Below are 19,877 nucleotides of genomic sequence, written 5' to 3' on the forward strand. Positions count from 1 at the left end.
ACAGTTTATAATTTAATAACACTATTCATTAGAAAGGACATATGGTGTTATGGCTCAACAAATAGTCCTAGAGTCAGGAAAACCTAACTCTCAAGTCTTGCTCAAGTCAAGACTCATACTCTGGGCAAGTCACTCCAGCCCTCAGGGCTCCAGGTAACTAAATAAGTTCCAGAATACTTGCTGATCTGCTTTGGTAGAACTTTCCTCTCCTTCCTATACCAATGAAATCACAGGCTCATTCCAAAAATTCCCCAGGACGATAGACAAAGCCTTTGAACCAATACCCAAAAGTCATCAAATCCAATGCTCTCATCTCAAAGGTGAAATTGAGGTTCAGAAATTATTGACCTTCTTTTAACTTTGTTGAAGGACACAAATGAAAATTAATTCAATATTAACAAACAATTTTGAACTTCTAAACCCACTTCTGGCTTCAAAAGAACACCAATATATCCTCAAGGCTGTGCTGATGTTCATAATGGCTAGGGTTTATATATCATTTTAAGGTTTGCAAAGAATTTTACATATTATCTCATTTGAGATTCACAACAATCTTGTAAATAATCAGTTAACAGCAATACTATTATTAGCCCCATTTTACAAATAAGGAAAGTGAGGATGAAAGAGGTTAAATGTCTTGCCCAGGGTCACATATCAATGTCTGGGGCAGGATTCAAATTCAAATTTTCCTGAATACAAGCCCTGCACTCTGTCTGCTCTATCACCTATGTTCATCAATAAAGACAATCAGTTTCTCATCAGACACATAGTAAGTGTTCAATAAATCTTAGCCGAAATTAAACTGAATTTCATGTGCACCTCAATGCTTATTATGCCCCCAATAGAATTATTACCATATTTAGAACATCAGTAGTGTCTCCAAGACTTTTCTGCTCATTATCAGGTTCTGACTCTTCTGCTGAAGAAATATTTTTTTCTTTCTCTGGTTCATCTTGAAAATAAAATGATCGAAAGTGAAATTGGCAAAGTATAACAGAAAACATGCATCTTTAATTGGATTTATTCTTCAGAATGTAAGCTAGACTTTTTTTAAAGGAATTTTATTTCAAAGGAACTTTACTAAAGATGCTAAACAAATTGAACATAAACCACTCAAAGATTAATTTTTTCAAGTCTATTTTCAATTTAACTGGACACACATTTATTAAGAGTTTACTATGCATAAGTGCTATAGATATAAAAATGAAAAATGAAACAGTTCCTGAACTCTGAGAATAATTGGCAACAGCAGAAGACTTGGAGTCAGGAAGACCTGAATTTGAATCTTTACCTGCATCCTTACTGGTATCCCTGGGCAAATACTTACCTTCTCTTAGTCTCTGTCCCTTTAGTAGAAATTGAAGATAATATTTATTTTATTATATATGTACCTCACAGGGTTGTTGTATATATATTTTGTAAGTCTTAAGGAACTACATACATGACAGTAATTATTACTATATCAATATAGTTTTTTTTTAAGATCGCCAAAAACTCCAGTTAAGAAAGGTCATTTAAAGATGAAAATGGAAGAAAAACAAGAAAATAAATAGAAAAAAAAATCTTTAAAAAGATTTATAACAAAATGTTTTCATGATCAAGGACCATCACATACTGATTCTAATGTCACATTCCTTGATGCCCTTATGAAGAGACTAGAAATAGAATGACAGAGAATAGAGGCAAGAAAAACAACCAAATTAGACCTAGTATACATAGACATGTGACAGTCTTATGATTTTTGAAGGATCACTTCACAAGGCTTAAAGGAGGGAAAGATACTAAACATGTAAAAAAAATCTCAAACCTTATTAATACCAAAAAAGTAATGAAGAACATCAGTAACTACCAATCTGTATATCTATTTTACTGCCTATACAAAATCTTTTATACACAAATGAAAGACATCTTCAATGAGGGCATTAAAAAGGAATATGCAGTTTTTTGCAAGCAATATATTTTTAAGTAGACTATATCTTTACTACATTGTAAATGACTGAAAAATATAGCAACAGAACATTCTACTGGGTTTACTATTTGTTGATTATGAAAAAGCATTTGATTCAATAGAGCCCAATGCTGTCTTAAAGGCTTTCTTCCCACAAAGTTTCCCTCAATCACGCATCAATATCATTCAAGATGCTTTCAAAGGTAACCAAAATAACTCTGCATGATGACTCTCTGAGCATAAGCATGAAGAAAGGCATAAAATAGGGAGATTGTATGCTTGCCAAAGGATTTCAGCACTGTGAAGGAGGAGATCCAGGACAGGGTCCAAGTTCAAGAGGTATTCCCTACAGACAGTGAGATACTCTATATGCTCTTGTGAGTGGACGGCATTGTATTTGTGTCAAGCTCCAGAATATGCAAAAGCTCTTGAACAAATGGATAAAGATTGTCTGTTGCCTAGATTATGACACAGAGATGAATGGACCACCTGGCACATACATACAGAGTATATAAATGCACAAGACAGACCCGAAATAAATCGGGAGAGAGTAGATTAGACTGACTTAAAGAAATTACAAAGCTATTTTTATGACTCCACACTTCTCTAAGAAATATTTTCACACCAATACTCTATCAACAATGTTGTATGACAGTAAGGTATACAATACCACTAGCCTGAAGAACTGAAAGATGCAAAAGGAGATGGAGAGGCACATGGTGGGAATGAGCAGGTAATATAACAAAAGATTCACTGAAAAACAAGAGTAAAAAGTGTCATTAAAAATGTGTGGTAGGAAGAAAAGAGGTGGGGGAGAGGGGTAAGGAATTACAGGTAAAAGTACCCTTGAATCATAGAATGAGGAAAGCTTTCAGCTAGTTTAATGAACTTAGGGGAAGACACGGATAAGAGTCACAAGGGATGGTCAGGAATGAATGGTGATCTATACTGTTGGAGAGGATCATCCAAATTGATTACATCAAAGATCTGAGTGAGTGTAATGGAGTGAAGAAGATATATACACAAATACTATAATACAAATGCATACATAGGAGCGAAGTCATAGCAGCAAGAAAGATTTGAGGAAAGAGGACATACTTTTATTTAGCAGGATCAGGAGAGGTTTTATGGAAAAGGTAGTATCTGAGATGGGTTCTGAAGAAAAGGAAGAATTTCATGAGAGAAACATAAGGAAAATGGATACCAGGTATGGGGGACACTGGTCACAAAAGCACTGGGGTAGGAGAAGGCAGGAAAGACTAGGAAATAACAAGGATCCCAGTTTCAGTAGAACATATGATATATCAATGAGAGAATTATGATATAAGGCTGAAGGGAAGAATACAGCTAGATTGTGAAGGACATTAAATGGTAGGATGAGTTTACATCTTATTTGGTAGGGAATCAAAGTCACTGAAAGTTTTTGAATGGAGAGTTACTACAAAGATAGAATGGATATGACTTGACAGATGCCTAAAGTGGAGGGTAGCCAGAACGGAGAAATTTGAGGGTTTGAGCCTAACTGGGAATATGGCAGCAATACAGACAAAAGGAATATAGAAGGGTCAAATTTGCAAAGAAAGATGAGTCTAGTTTGGGATGATGAAACAATGATAAAGGAGATCCTCTCACTACAGCAATTTGAATAAGGGCTCTTCTTTGTGAGTTACAGTTTTAAAATGAAGAGACTTGATTAGTTTCTCCTACCGACTTCAATTCCTACATGAGATGACAAAAGCCCATCCAAAAGGAGGATTCTGTGTTAACTGAGTATCAGCACTAGAAAACTCATGTACAAGACTTAAAGCTCCAAATGACATTTATTAAATTATGTTTTTATAATTTATAATGTATAGTAAATTATATTCTGTATAGACAACCAAAGCTAGAGGGCTAGAAATGGGTTATGAGTACTTCCATCCTCCAAAAATCAATGTAAATTAGGACAGTGGCATGGTAGCCCCAAAGGTGGCTTCCTAGCTTTTCTGTTTTGTATAGGTGAGGTCCCATTTCTCATGTATGTTAGAAATGCTCCCTCCTTTTTTTGGTGGGGATTAAGGGTAGGAGTGGAAGAGACTGCCAGGATAATGATTGGTGATATCTGCTATCTTATCCTTCCAGATTTATACTTCAGGATCTTGGAGTACTGTAATTGGTTGAGGAAGATGAGAAGCAAAGGATTAAAATATTTCTTCCCTATGCCCAATTACCATCCTATTCTACTTGAAGTCTACAAAGAAAGTGGCTACAGAGAATCCTCTGTAGAGAATCTCTCTACAGAGAATCATTTTCTGTTGGAGCAGGTGAGCACTAATTTATGAAACTTTACTTAGGGAGACTGAGACTTTCTAAATTAGTCTTAGAAATGAGAAGAAATTAAAACTATATATTTGCACAGGATAGTAAACAATTAATAGGGACATGAATCTTCCTATAGAGAGATGTCTGTTAATTTCCCATTGCCAGAAGGATGGGTTTGGGTTGTTCTTTCTTTCTTTTCTTTTTGGAGAGGGGAAGGCAGGGAAATTGGGGTTAAGTGATTTGCCCAAAGTCACACAGCTAGTAAGTGTTAAGTGTCTGAGGTCGAATTTGAACTCAAGTCCTCCTAACTCCAGGATGGGTGCTCTATTCACTGCGCCACCTAGCTTCCCCATGGGTTATTCTCTAAAGAGCAAAGACCCCATGATGAAGGTGCTTCTGACATTTCCTCTTAGGACTCTCCACATGAATGTTAATACAACATTCTATAGGAGAGGATGAAAAAAAATTGTACTATATATAAGACCACAATTATTTATATAAGTATGTATAAATATATGTTTTCATGCAAGTAATACCAATTCATTTGCATTTCTGAAAGGAAAGGGAGCAGTTGCAGTTAAAGTATTATAAGAAAATATACATCATAAGAAGATCCTACAATAATGAATCTTTAGGTTTTGTTGGTAAGACACTAACATAGAAATATCCAGCAGGCAGCTGGAAATATATGTGACTTGGTCTCAGGGAAAAGGGCAGATACAGGGAAATATCTTGGGGGTTATTCATACAGAGTTTTTAAGATTATCAAAGAAGTAGTGAATGACATGAGAGTGGTCAAGAAAACTAAAGCAGTTTGTGCAGAAAGAAATCAGATAAGCAATGGAAGAGCTGTGGGGGATCTAAATTTCGGGGAAAGCTCTTGTGGTGAAAGAGGAGGAATTATGGAAGAAAAAGTGAAGTTATTAAAAATAAGGAGTAGAATCAGAAGAGACCAGAAGGAAGAGGCTATATAGTTGGCAAGAAGTAAGAGCAGTTATCTTCAACCTACCATTCAAATCTAAAAACTTCAAGAAGAAAAATTATGCCCCAGGCAATAATTAAAAATCTGAAGCCACAAGAATCAAAGGCAAAAAATTAGAGAAAAATGGAAGAGGAAAGCAAGCTCTACATAATAGAAAAATCAGTTTCACTTGAAATCTCCTTCTATTCTACAATATGTGTAGATATGCTCACTATATTTGGTATTTGTTAAATTCAGAATAAAAAAATTTTTTTTCAAATAGAAGTAGGTACCTTTTCACAACTATGCTTAAGGGAAATTGTTTAACCAAACAAAGAATATAAGAGATCACAAAAGATAGAACAGATACTTTCAATTACATTAAAGAGCTTTTGCAGGAAGAAAATAGAAACAGCTTGGATAAGAAGGGAAACTATCACTGAGGGGAAGAGTCTTCATACCAAATATCTCTTAATATGCATTTGATATCCAAGATATATAAAGGAGATTAACAAATATATACAAGACCAAAAAATATTTTCCAATGGACAAGCAGTCAAAGGATATAAACAGAGTTCTCAAAAAAAATGTAAACTACTTACAATCATATGGAAGATTTTTCCATATATCTAACAAGAGAAATCCAAATCATTACAACTTTGCGGTTTCATCATACCAACAAAATGACAAAGCTGATAAAAGATTAAAATAGTAAATGTTGGAAGGGCTACAAGAAGAAAGGTATATTAAGATACTACTGGTGGATCTGTGACTTGGTCCAACCATTTAGGAAAATAATTTACAATTATGCTTTAAAAAAACTGATTAAAATGTGTTTACCCTTTGTCTTAGAGAACCCCACTTAGGGTATTATTTTGTGGATGCCCTTTGTTATAAAGATTAAGTGAAGTAGATAGGTAGAAGCAAATGCACATTAGGTAAAAACTGCTTTATGCAGAGGTCTGTGGAATGGTTCACTTACATAAAGCAAGAACGGTCTGTAGAGGAATTTGTATTTGTCACAGAAATAACTGGGAACCACTGGAGCTTCTTGAACATGGGAATAATATGGTCAGATCTGTGCTTTAGAATTATCAAAGCAACAAAATTATATAGAAGGAAGCATACTAAGGGTTGGCCTTAGAATGAACTCAGGAAGAGCAAGGTTTAATCATGGATAAATCTCTAGGTCCCCAGGCAAATCTCTAAGATGAAAAGTTAGAGCAATTATCAATGTGCATCACCCGAAGGAGTTTTCACACTGGGAATTCCTTTCCATAAAGTTACAGGATTTGCCTACCACAATCTGCTGTTTCCCATTACACTTTTTACTTCAGTCAGATATTACAATTATATATTATTCAGTAGCTAGGAGGTACATATAGGTGCTACATAAATGCTAATTACTATTATCATTATCATCATCATTATTATTTTCCAGCTGAAGGATAAACCACTTTGGGCCTGACTCATACTTCAATAAGACTATATTAAAAGCTCTAAACTTCAGATGCAAGCTGGCTCAGTAACAAGATCCCAGAGCTGATGCCCTATATCTGTTGCACAATTTCCTTGCTGGATTCCTGATCCTTATCCCAGATTGTCTCTCTGGATTACAGTCTTATTGCCTGCCCTAACCATCAACAGCTGTCTGGTCCATCAAGTGTCTTCTCGACTCCCCCATTCCTGGTTCCTTACCTAATATCCAGGCACCAGTGTCAGATACACATAAACACACTTTTACAAGTCTATAAATTAAATTATTTACAGTAGATCTATGGTAGTTAAGGATGGAGTATAATATCTTAAGAATATACACCTGAGGTAGCTGGTACTATTATGGTTCCTAGTGGCTCTTTCTAGTTGTTGAGTCTATGATGAGTTAGAAAATGAACAATTTAATCATTCAGTAAATTAAAACATGATAGGAAGAGTTTTAAGGGAAAACAACAACAACAATTTTTTCATGAGAAGACATAATACTAAATATCACCTGCTTCAGCTAATTGCAAGTTGTCATTTTCATTACTTGTATTTGCATCAGGATGATTGTTTACAGGGAACCTGAGAGGGACTGTACTGGAGGCATCATGAACTGGTTGTTTGAAAGGAACTTCCAATGGGGGTAGAGTTCTTATCATTCGACCATACTGTTCTGGTGAATTTTCCTTTGAAATAAAAATGAAAATAAGACTGTTAATAAGACTGATCAAGCACTGAATTCCATATTTAATATTAACTTACTGCATTTGGTAAAAATATGAAAGAAAAAAGCTGCCATTATTTCATAATGTTCACATTTCAATGGTCCCTGGAAATGTAAAAAAAATTCTTGAGCTGTTCTTTTCTTTTTTTTTTTTTTGGAGGGGTGTTCTTTTCAATCTTAATATATCTAAAATTTCAAAATGGAAGATTTTGATAAGTGGCAAAATATAGTTTTTTACTTCTACAAAAATGTTATTTCCAATTTTCCACACTATTTTTTTTCTTGGAAAAAAAATATAAAACCTTTACCAAAGAATATTTAGAGCATCATTCCTCTCCAGGTTGAACTCTATACATTCTCTAACATATCTTTCAGTTATTCTCCCACCCAAATACTTTTCAGCTTCCTTTTACGTGCTATCTTTCCCCATTAAAATGTAAGCTCTTTTAGAGCTGGGGCTGTCTTTCTTTCTGACAGTGTTTGTATTCTCAGGTCTTAGCACAGTGCCTAGCAAAGAGGAAGTAGTTTACTGATTTAAGAGCTTCCAATCAGGGATTAAAACTGGGCCAAAAGAATCTCTTGCCGTTCTTACTGTTCCCTCTGAGCTTACCTCCAATTTTCCCTGGATACATCTTCTATATACATGAATGCTGCCTCCTCCATTAGAAAGTGAGCTCCTTCAGGGTTGGGCCTGTATTTACCATTCTTTGAATCCCAAGCACTTACTTAGCTGAGAGTCTGGCAAATAGCAGGCATTTAAAAAATGCTTCCTGACATGACTAGGGTGTCATTAGTGTTGACTTAGATGAGCAATTTAAGAGAAATCACTAACTCACAAAAAATTCCATAGTTCTTTTGTTATTTATAATGTGAGTTAATAACACTGTGGTATAGTATATAGAGAACTGGCCTCAGAGTCAGGAACACTTATGTTCCAGTCCTGAGTGACACATCCTGGCTTTATAACGTTGGACAAGTCACTTTTTCACCCTGAACCTTTCAGGGCCCCAGAGGACTCTGGAAATCTATAAGTTGCAGAGTCAGAGCTGACTTGTTCTGGAAAGGGAAAGGAAGGGAAAAGAACAAGCATTCTTGAGCACTTACTATGTTCAAGGCACTGTACTAAGCACTTTATATGGAGTATTTCACTGGACCCTTACAACCACCCTGGGAGACAGGTGGTGCTATTAGTCTCATTTTACAATTGAGAAAACTGAAGCAGAGATTAAATGACTAGCCCAGGGTCACATAGGTAGTAAGTGTCTACTACAAGATTAGAACTCAGGTCTTCCTGACTCCAGGCCTAGTGCTCTATCCACTGTGCCATCTAGCTGCCTGCACTGGCAAAGTAAGTTTTCTTCTATCAAAATAAATCTCACATAAAAATATTATGTTGCTTATGAAACAGAACCAAAAAACTAAATCACATGAAAAGTGTGATTAAAAGTAAGAGAATCACAAAGTTTAGAGTCATATATTGAATAATATTTCTGAATGTGAATGTTTTGCTCTCAGGATACCAGGTCGGCTTCCATAAATATGCTTTTTACATCATAATTATATCACTAATAAAAGTTTTCCCAATGATCACTTTGAATATGCTGCCTTTTTATCTCACAAACCAAATACTTAAAATTTTCAAAACTAATTTTTGACAACATAAATCACAAGCATTCTAAGCTAACAAGTTTGAATTGAGAGTTCTGATAGTATTTTAATGATCTTTTAAAAGTATTTTTCTTAAGTTTTCTCTAAATTACTAAGTAGCCATTAGAAATAGAAGGTGCAATAACTACCCTTTCTCTTCTCCGTGATCTTGCAGATAATGTTCTCTGCAAGGTGTTTCCTGAAGACTGATCATCACCAAGAGAAGAAACTACAGTCAAGCCACTATCGTTTACTTTTTCTTCCATAATTTCTTCAGATTTGTTGAGCCTTGGAGTAGCAAAAACTAACATGTGGCATCCACCACAAGCAACCTGGAGCAAAAATACAGACTAAGTTAACTTATGCCATCTTCAAATGGAAATGAATTTAAAAGTAGCTTTCAGTTAAAATGTTACTTAATGAGAGCCTCTCTTGTCAAAAAAGACTTTAATCACTGTAATTTAAAGCAGAGAACAGTACTAACCCCATTATTTTATTTTGACTAGTATAAATATATCATGAAAAACAAAACTGGCAAACTACTTGGCAAATGCTACTTCTCTTAAGAAATAAGGAAATAAAAAAGTAATTTTAAAATAGTTTCAGTAATTTTAAGTAAGGAAATGTGGAAAACTAATTTCTTAAATACTGGCAGAAGAATAATCAAGGGAAAAAAATAACATCTCTTTTGGCAATTAGGTTTCCAGTCCTTAGAAATACTTTATATTAAGACCTTATTCTTTGGACTTGATTACTACTGGGGGGAGGGAGAGAGGGGGAGAGAGACAGACAGACAGACAGAGACAGAGAGACACACACACAGAGAGACAGAGACAGAGAGACACACACAGAGAGAGACAGACAGAGAGACAGAGAGAGAGAGAGACAGACAGAGAGTGAGAGAGAGAGAGAGTATATGTGTGTGTGTGACTGTGTGAATGTTCCTGACAACACCGATTTTTAGCACTTTTAAGTGCTCTGCACCAGAGATGTCAAACAGCTTCCCTCCCACCCACCCCCAATCCAAAGTTAAGTCAACATGTGGTCCACAGGTAATCTTATGTATGGTTTAGTGGCCCTGTTTCTATTTGAAACACCCCTGTTCTACACTGCATTATTGTTCTAAATAGGTGAACACAGCGTTTTGGAGTGCCACTGAGTCTTTTAAAAAAGTAAGACAGTGGTGAAGTCTCATAGTGTAGTGGGTAAAGAGGTCTTTAAGACCTGGGCTTGAGTCCTAGCTCTTGGGCTTTACTAGCTGTGTAGCCTTGGGCAATCCACTTAACACCTATAATCCTCAGCTTCCTCATCTATAAAATAGAGATAATATTTCAACTATCTCACAGGATATTATGAGGGAAGTAATTTGTAAACCTTTAAGAATAAATGAATCCTTATTATAGTACCAGATTATTATCATGAACATCATCAGGTAAATAGAAGTTGGAAAAATGAAAACCACTAGTTATATTTTTCCTGTAAGATACTGTAAAAACAACAATTTCTCCCAGTACCATACTCAGTGCTGTGTACAGAATAGATACTTAATAAATACAAGTTGAATGAATATGATGAGGTCTCATTTTCAGGAATTAGTACTTTATAGCATTTAAGGGTCTCATTAATATCAGACTTGAAATAAAAGACTGCATAAAGACAAATAAAGAAGAAAGCTGAAGAAAAGCTAGAGAAGGAAATTGAAGGAGATAATTTTTCAGGACAGAAATGACTGAAAAAAATGGCTTTTAGAAAACTTGAAACTGTAATTAATATAAAAGTTCAAGATTGTTTCATCTTAAAAATGAAATATTTTTCATGAATTTCTAGCAGGCAAAATATAATATGAACATCCAAACAAGGAAATGTTATATCCTTACCAGACGGACTACAAATTTCAAAAAATTAGAGCACAACGTAGGTACAAATTGATTAGTAAAATTTTCCTGTCCAAGTCCTAATTTTCCATGTCGACCATCTCCAAAAGTATACATATGGCCTGTATCTGAAATATTAACAAGTGTCAGAATATTTTTTATGTAGATGCTGTTTCTAGGACAGCCACACCCACTACAATGTACCAATGAATATTTCAATTATAGATTTTTGTTCCCCAAATACAGTACTGAATTTATACAAACATGGTTATGAAACAATGATCTTCTACTTAGGAAATAAATGGATGACTAGAAAATTACATTCAAAAGTACATAAAACCAAAGTACAGTTATATTGTGTATATTATTAGGACTAGTAGCAATGAAGTACATATGGCACATATTCACTTTATATAGATATTATTATATAATTACATCAATATATCTATGAGATTATGTATATACATATAGTACCGAGGTCTAGAGATGGAAATTCTCATTTTGAAGCTGAGGAAACTAAGGGTAAAAGTAATGAAGTGTTCTGCCCAAGGTCACACAGATAACAAATGGCAGAGCTGAGATTTGAACTCAAATCCTTTCATTCCAAATCTGGCACACATTCCACTTTTATAATCTACAAACTTCTGGTTTCTTTCATTTGTTGATCCTGAACAGTATTTTCCAAGATTGTTTTTACTGTTCTCCCCTATACCTACTTTGCAATCAAATCATTATATATTAAAGTAAATGTTGATTTAATATAGAGGGTCTTATTAAATTGTTTAAATTTTCCTGTATTCTCCTTATACAAATTCATAATTAACATCCTGGTGATGGTTTGTTTATGCTGATCATATGCCATGCAGTGCAAGATGACCAAGTATACCATGAAATTTTATTTCTTGTTGCCTCTAAAAGAATAAAACTAACTCTGTTAATTATTTTATTTGCCTCTAACAATATGCAAGCCATTCTTACATTTAATTTTAATTTCCTTATATCTTCTGTCAATAATGATATAATCAAGTTCCCCTCTTGTGCTTTGCCAATTCAATGGTCACTGGAAAAAGAGCACTAAAACTTAAGTAAGTTAATGTTTCTAAATGATCTAAAAGCTGATATTCAGATTCTCCACTTCCTTTTCTCATATGCGCTACCATCATTGCTGAAATGGAAAGGGGGTTACAGAGAAGCTGTGGAACACATAAATATTTTTTGCTTCACAGGTTGTCTTGGCCAAAGAACTCATTACCAAGTTTCCAACCTATGTGTGATGAACCTTTCTGTATTAGTTCTCAAGATTTTAAAAATCTTCCGTCCTTATTTTAAAAGAATATATAAATATATATATACATAAATATATATAAAAATAATATATTTTAACTTCTCTAATAATCTGAACTTAATAGTTTTTACCATGAAAATAATCATAGACTGCTATAGCAAAGAGATAAAACTTTATTTCAAATGTATTAATTCTACCAACAGTAATAATTCATATGGAAAAGTAACTTTCAAGAAAAATGGTAATGTGTTAAGGAAGGTGCATTATTCTAGCAATAGGAAAAGTTATCAAAGGCTGTGAGCAGGAGATCTAGATACAGAAGCATAGAAAAAAAGCTTTATTTTAGGGGAAAAAATAGACAAAAGAGGATTAACGAGTGGACCAATAGGCTAGTTTGTATTCATGGATAAAGGCCTTGAAGTTTAGTGTGAGGCTCAAACAATGAATAATTACTGCATACCTATTATTTTTAAGAAATTATTGCATGAGTGAAGTCACTAGATGATTTATAGAGGGTTTGATATAGCTAAGAAAAATTATTTTTGTGGTAGGAATGTGAATGAGGTGAAGAAATGGGATTTTGAAGATTTGTATGAATTGATAAGAGTACAGTGAGCAGAAACAAGAGAACAATGACTGAGACAATCAATTCTGAAAGACTTAAAATTCTGATCAATGCAACAACTTGATCAAGATTTCAGAGGACAAATGAAAAAGCAAGCACTCTACCCATCTCCTGAAAACAAGATGATAGACTGAGGGTGCAGACTAAGACATTTTTGGCCATGGCCAACATGGGAATGTGATGTTAGATTCTACCTATATGCTACAAGCATTTTATTCCATCACCACCCCTTTTTTCCACCAATTTTTAATGATGAAGAGGTAGGAGAGACAATAAATTTTAGTTTATCGAAAAAATAATATAAAGCTTTAAAAAGGTAGAGGGGGCAATGAGTTCAGTAAAGAAAATATTAGGCAAAACGGGAATAAGGGAATGAGGTGAAGAGAAGAGAGCAGAGGACCAGAAAGAAAGAACACAAGTTTAATTAGACTGGGAAAAGGCTCCATAAAATCTTCTTCTTGGGTTTCCTACAATAACAGCAGCAGCAGCAGCATTAATTTGTTATGAAAATATTTAAATGACCCTTTATTGTCTTCTTGTCTGACATGGGGTTTATTTTCCTTGTATATCTTTTCTCCTGCCTCGTTTTCTTCCTCATTTCATTCCTTGATGTTCCCTCCAACCCAACCATTGTGAACTTCTAGATCATGAAACCAACAAGATGAAGGACAGACATTTTCTCCAATCCTCATGACCTCTCAAACCTCTCCAAAACAGGAATTATGTGCAAAGGATAAAGCAATGTCACTTTTCTCCATGTTGTAGAACATCAAGAATCCTGACAAGGTAAAGAACCTATGAACTAACCCCAGAGAAAGGCTAATCCCTAGCCCTTAACAGGCTTTCTTAGCACCCCATCCCTCACTACCCATGTTCTGGCAGGGCTGCACACTAGCTTGCAACAGAAATAAATTCTATCCCCTCCTTGTGCTGCGGAAAACCAAAAAGCTTGTTCTGGCTGAGAGTCCAGCACAACAGCAATCTGTACTATATATAACTGGGACAGCACACCATAGTGTCTATGCCAGAATCTATCAGACCTGCCTAAAGCAAAGAGCCTAAGAGCCACCTGGAGTGGTTTCTGTTCCTCCAGAACATACCTGTGGAATAGAGTGAGGTCAAGGAAATATGAATTGCCTCATGCAGGAAGAACATAAGACAGCCAACTTTGAGGTCCAGTCCTTAATGAAGCCAGTTAAAGAATTAAGGAAGAAAAAAAACTCAGTAAATGGTGCAGAGCATAGACAGATAAACCAAGAGAGAAGATACTAATAACAGAAAGGAATATGGCCTCCAAATCAGGTAAAGATTCTAGACGTATTACAAATCAAATGAAAATGAACCAACATTTGATGAGGCAGAAAAGCCTATGTATTCCCAAGAAAACATGGAATAAGAAGCAGTATGCTTTTGAATGATTTAAAAGAGAAATGAGAATTGTAAAAGCAGAATTTATGACCCACACAGAAGAAATAATTGGCAAAATAGAAAAACTTGAATCCATCATGGCAAGTCTCAATAAAGAAACAAGAGAAAGAATAACTTTTTGGAAAAACAAATACATAGAAGTAAAGGGGAATCTGAAAGAAGAGAAGCAAAAAGTGATAAGGTTAAAAGAAAGTATGATCTCCTTAACAGCAACAAATAATAAATAATGATTTAAAAGACAAGAATATGTAGAGATAGTAGAAGGATTATAGGTCCCCCAGAAGAACACAAGTTAAAAAAATATCAAGAAATAATACAAGAAAACTACCAAGGGGAAGGCTAGGTGCATGGGCCCTGGTGTCAGGAGGACCTGAGTTCAAACCCGGCCTCAGACACTTAACACAAAAACTAGCCGTGTGACCTTGGGCAAGTCACTTAACCCCAGTAGCCCTCCAAAAAGCAAATAAAAAAAAAATTCCAATAACTTTTCAACACAGAAAACAAAGTGCCAAAATCAAAGTGATCACAGATCACCTCCCAGAACATAAACAACAAAAACACCTTATACTACAACTTCTACACATACAGTAGTTGAACTTAACAATTCTAATGACAAACAACAAACTCTCTAAGCAATCAGGTTAAAGAAAAGGAAATGCAAGTAACAAACTATTCTGTATCTACTGCAAATTGCAAGAACGAAAGTAATAATGTGTTCCAAAGAGCAAAGGAGCTCAAGATGTAAGCCAGGTAATATACATTGCAAACCTGAGCTCAATCATCAATGAAAAAAGATGAATGTTCAATTTTTTAAAAGAAGCATTTTAAGTATTCCTAGATAGAAAAACAACAAATGTTTAGAGTTTAGAAGGTTAGGATGGTTACTTTTAATTATTAAAAAAAAACATTTTCTTTATGTTTCTTGTCTTTATATCATAGTAAGTTTCTAGTGGAAAGAACTCCTCCCTCAATGAAACTTCCTTTGTAACAAAGAAAAACAATTAAAACAGAAATACTCAAAACAGTGACCCCATTTATATCCTAATAATCCCTAACCTTTCTTCCACAGGGAAGGAAGTATGTGTTATCTGTTTTTCAGGATCTTTACTGATTTTTCAGTTGGCTCAGAGTTCAACTTTCTTTTAATGATCCTTCCATTTATAATCTTTTATTCATTGTGCATATTATTTTTAGGTTCTGTTTATTTTGATCTATATTAATTCATAAGACTCTTCTCAAGTTTCCCTGAATTTGTTTTTGTTGTTTCTTATTGCACAAAAACACTGTATTCTTTGCATTCATTTTCATCCATTACTTCATTGGTAGATCCCCTTTTTTTCTCCCCTTCTTTGTTCCACAAATATCACTGTTATGACTATGTATATACATACACATATATATGTATATATACATATATACGTGTGTGTATATATGTAAAGACTTTTTAAACTAGATGTTTTACAGGCATTGCAAACACATGTCCTTATCAGAACTCACTGTCTTTCCTCCCAAACTCTTCTTTCCTTCTTTCCATGGCATCACGATCCTTCTAATTTCCCGGGTTTGTAACTTTGGAATCATCCTTATCTCCTTATTCTCCCTTACCTCACAACTCTAATCAACTCTCAAGTTTTATTGATTCTAACCACACAATATCTCTCATGCCTTCTCTCCCTTCTAACACAGGCCCTGATCACCTCTTGCCTGGCCAATTGATGAGGCCTATCAGGTCTTTCCCCTTTCTAATCCATCTCCCAGACAGATGTCAAAATGATATTCCTAAAACATAAGTCAGACCATGTCACTCCCCTATTCAATAAACCGCAGTTTGTTCCTATTTAACCTCTAGAACCAAATAAAAACAGTTCTAGTTGGCTTTTAAAGCCCTTCACAATCAAGCTCCACCTTATTACATATTACTTCTCAAACAGGAACTCTTGCCTTAGCCTTCTTGCTTTTCCTAAAACATGACATACCATCTCCCATTTCTGTGTCTTTGTACAAGATGTCCTCCATACTTGAAATTCATTCTTTCCTCATCTATGTCTCCTAGACTCCCTGGCTTCCTAAGAGTCTGACTTGAAAAACACATCATTTCCCATCATTTCCACATCTCCCAAGCTACTAGTGCATCCTGATAGAAATTACCTTCCCTTTACTTTGTATATTTTGCATTTCTTTTCCATTTTTAAAATAACATTAATACATTTTTATGGAACAAGCATTTCCATAACATATTACAATAAAAAAGATCATTACATATGAAAATGAAAATCTATTATGTACAACTTGCTATTCCTTTCAAATATACAACAAAATTGTCATGTAAATTTCTTTTTTTCCTACTCTCCTCCCACCTCACCCTAGAGATGGCTACAATTAGAAGCAAAATAGGGGAATATATGTGTGTATGTATATACACACACACACATTTATAGGTATATATACATAAAATTATTCTATACATTTTTCTATACTTTTATTTATGAGTTCTTTCTCCAGATGTAGATAGCATCTTTCTTCATATGTCCTTTATACTTAATTTGGCTATATATAAATAGTCAAAATAACTTATTCATTCAAAGTCTTTCTTAAAACTATATTGCAGAATGGCCTAGGGGGCGGAGCCAAGATGGCAGCTTAGAAACAGGAAAACTCTGTGTGCTCCCCCATAATCACCTCAAATACCTATAAAAAATGACCCAAACAAACTTTAGGGCTACAGAACCCACAAAGTAACAAAGGAAAAAAAGTCTCCCGCTGAAGGCAGCCCGGTAGGCAGACAGGAAGGGTCCATCATAGCGCACTGGGAACAGAGCCAAGCCACCTTTGAGCCCATGGTTTTAGCTTCACGGTGCCCTGACAAGCTGCAGCTAGAGGGACTTCGGAAAAGTGGATCACCGGCAGCTGTGGCAATTTCCAGAATTATCAACCCATAAATGCCAAAGACAAAGTGAGAGGTGAGTGTGGACTTTGGGAACAGAGGGTCTGGGTGTATGATCTAGCCACTGCCCCTAGAGGGAGTAGTGGATGAGGCATAGTGGCCACTGCCACATGGCTGCTGCAGAACTCCTGGCCTGCAGACTGTAAGGGGACCAAGTGACCATTCCAAGGGGCAACTGCTCTTGCTTTAACCTGCTTGGATCTGGATTGCTGTCTAGGCTGGAGGTCCCGGGATGTATGACCAGGTGCCAGAGCTGGTGGAGGCTTTAGAGAGGACACACAACTAATACCTTTGGCAGCTGAGAAAACCCCAGTGTTGGGTACGAAGTTCCCCTTTCTGGGAGCAGAAGTTCCACCTTTCTGGTGGCAAAAAGCCCAAAAGTCAAGTAATTGAGTGGCAATATGAGCAGGCAAAGGAAGCAAAGTAAACAGAGCAACCCGACTTTACATTCCTATTTTGGGGACAAAAAAGACCAAAATGTGGAACAGGAGGAAGACAGTAAATTCAGAACTCCTGCACCAAAAGCTTCCAAGAAAAATACGAGCTGGTTATAGGCCATAGAGGACCTTAAGAAGGATTTTGAAAACCAAATAAGAAAAGTGGAGGAAAAATGGGGAAGAGAAATGAGAATGATGAAAGAAAATTATGAAATGAGAGTCAACACCCTGACTGAAGAAAATAACACCTTAAAAAACAGACTAACTCAGATGGCAAAAGAGGCTCAAAAAGCCAATGAGGAGAAGAATGACTTAAACATACGAATTTGCCAGATGGAAAAAGAATCTTAAAAGCTCACTGAAGAGAATCATTCCTTTAGAATTAGATTAGAGCAAATGGAAACTAGTGACTTTATGAGAAATCAAGATACTATTAAACAGATCCAAACAAATGAAAAAAATAGAAAGCAATGTGAAATATCTCATGGGGAAAAACCACTGACCTGGAAAATAGATCCAGGAGAGATATTTAAAAATTATTGGATTACCAGAAAGCCATCATCAGAAAAAGAACCTAGAAATCATCCTTCAAGAAATTCTCAGGGAAAATTGCCCTTATGTTTTAGAACAAAATGGCAAAATAGAGGTTGAAAGAATCTACCAATCACCTCCTAAAAAGATCCCCAAAAGAAAACTCCTAGGAATATTATAGTCAGGTTCCAGAATTCCCAGATCAAGGAGAAAATATCACAAGCAGCCAAGAAGAAACTATTTGAATATTGAGGGGAAAAAAAATCAGAATAACACAGGATCTGGCAGCTTCTACACTGAGGCATCGAAGGGCTTGGATTATGATATTCTGGAGGTCAAAGAAGCTGGGATTAAAACCAAGAATCACCTATCCAGCAAAACTGAGTATCATGTTTCAGGGGAAAATATGGTCATTCAGTGGAATAGAGGACTTTCAAGCATTCTTGATGAAAAAGCCAGAGTTGAATACAAAATTTGACATGCAGATACAAGAAGCAAGAGAAGTATGAGAAGGTAAACAGGGAAAAGAAATCATAAGGAACTTATCAAAGTTGAACTATTTACATCCCTACATGGAAAAACGATAATTGTAACTGACGAAACTTTTCTCAGTATGAGAATAGCTGAAGGGAATAGAAATGTATGTTTATATGTGTGTATATACATACAAACATACATATATGTCTATATGGGAGGGTATATGAGCATAAGAATACATATGTAAATGTGTGCATATATGTGTACAGGTATACATAGATACATAGATAGAAGTATACATAGATAGAGGGCATGGGACCTATTTAATAGGAAGAGGTGATACTTAAAAGATGAAATGAAGAGGTGAGAGAGGAATATAATGAGAGGAGATGGGGAGAGACAGAATGGGGTAAACAATCTCATATAGAAGAGGCAAGGCAAAATGGTTACAATGGAGGGGAAGAACAGGAAGGCAAAAGGGAATGAGTCAACCTTATTCTCATTGAATTTGGCTTAGGGAGGGAATGACATACACACTAAATAAGGTATCTCACCCTACAGGAGAGTAGGGGAGAAGGGGATGAGATGGGGGGATGATGGAAGAGAGGGTAGGCTGGGGGGGGGGAGGGAAGTTGGAAGTACACACTTTTGAAAAAGGCCAGGATAAAAGTAGAGAATACAGCAAGTGGGAGGTGGGATAGGAGGGAGGGAAATATAGGCAGTCTTTTACAATATATCCACTATGGAAATGTTTTGCACAGCTACACATGTACAATCTATACTGAATTGCTTATCTTCCCAGTAAGGGTGGGTGACAAGGGAGGAAGGGAATGAATCTAGAATTCAAAGTTTTAAAATCAAATGTTTAAAACATATAATTATATATATGTATATATATATATAAAATATACTATTATTAATATTATTTAAATGTAACTGGGAAATAACACATATAGGCACTGGGGCATAGAGATCCACCGTGCCCTACTGGAAAGTCGGATGAGGTATGGGAGAAGATACGGGAGACAGCATATTGGAGTAGGGGATATACAGTGGGATTGCTATTTTGGAATGGCGGGTAGGGGAAAAACGGGGAGAAAATTTGTAACTCAAAATCTTGCCAAAATAAATGATGTAAACTAGAAGTTACTAAAGCATTTGATTAAAAAAAAAAAAGAAAAGGGGGATGATGGAAGGGAGGGCAGGTTACGGG

General features: G+C 35.5%; 1 protein-coding gene across 5 annotated transcripts in view; it reads right to left on the reverse strand.

The window, feature by feature from the left end:
- The window catches only part of RPGR (retinitis pigmentosa GTPase regulator), a 93,972-nt gene that overhangs the window by 38,388 nt on the left and 35,707 nt on the right, over positions 1 to 19,877 (reverse strand). For all 5 annotated transcript variants that reach the window (XM_069065685.1, XM_069065681.1, XM_069065684.1 and 2 more), the window contains 4 exons: positions 10,941 to 11,065; positions 9,213 to 9,395; positions 7,204 to 7,378; positions 855 to 952 (listed from right to left, as the gene is read on the reverse strand). In XM_069065685.1, coding sequence (XP_068921786.1) covers positions 855 to 952; positions 7,204 to 7,378; positions 9,213 to 9,395; positions 10,941 to 11,065 — 581 coding nt within the window. The remainder of the gene's footprint in view (positions 1 to 854; positions 953 to 7,203; positions 7,379 to 9,212; positions 9,396 to 10,940; positions 11,066 to 19,877) is intronic.

This window comes from Petaurus breviceps, unplaced genomic scaffold, assembly GCF_028583685.1.
Source record: "Petaurus breviceps papuanus isolate PSGF00001 unplaced genomic scaffold, PetGlider_PUasm1.0 90700, whole genome shotgun sequence".
Taxonomy (NCBI): domain Eukaryota; kingdom Metazoa; phylum Chordata; class Mammalia; order Diprotodontia; family Petauridae; genus Petaurus; species Petaurus breviceps.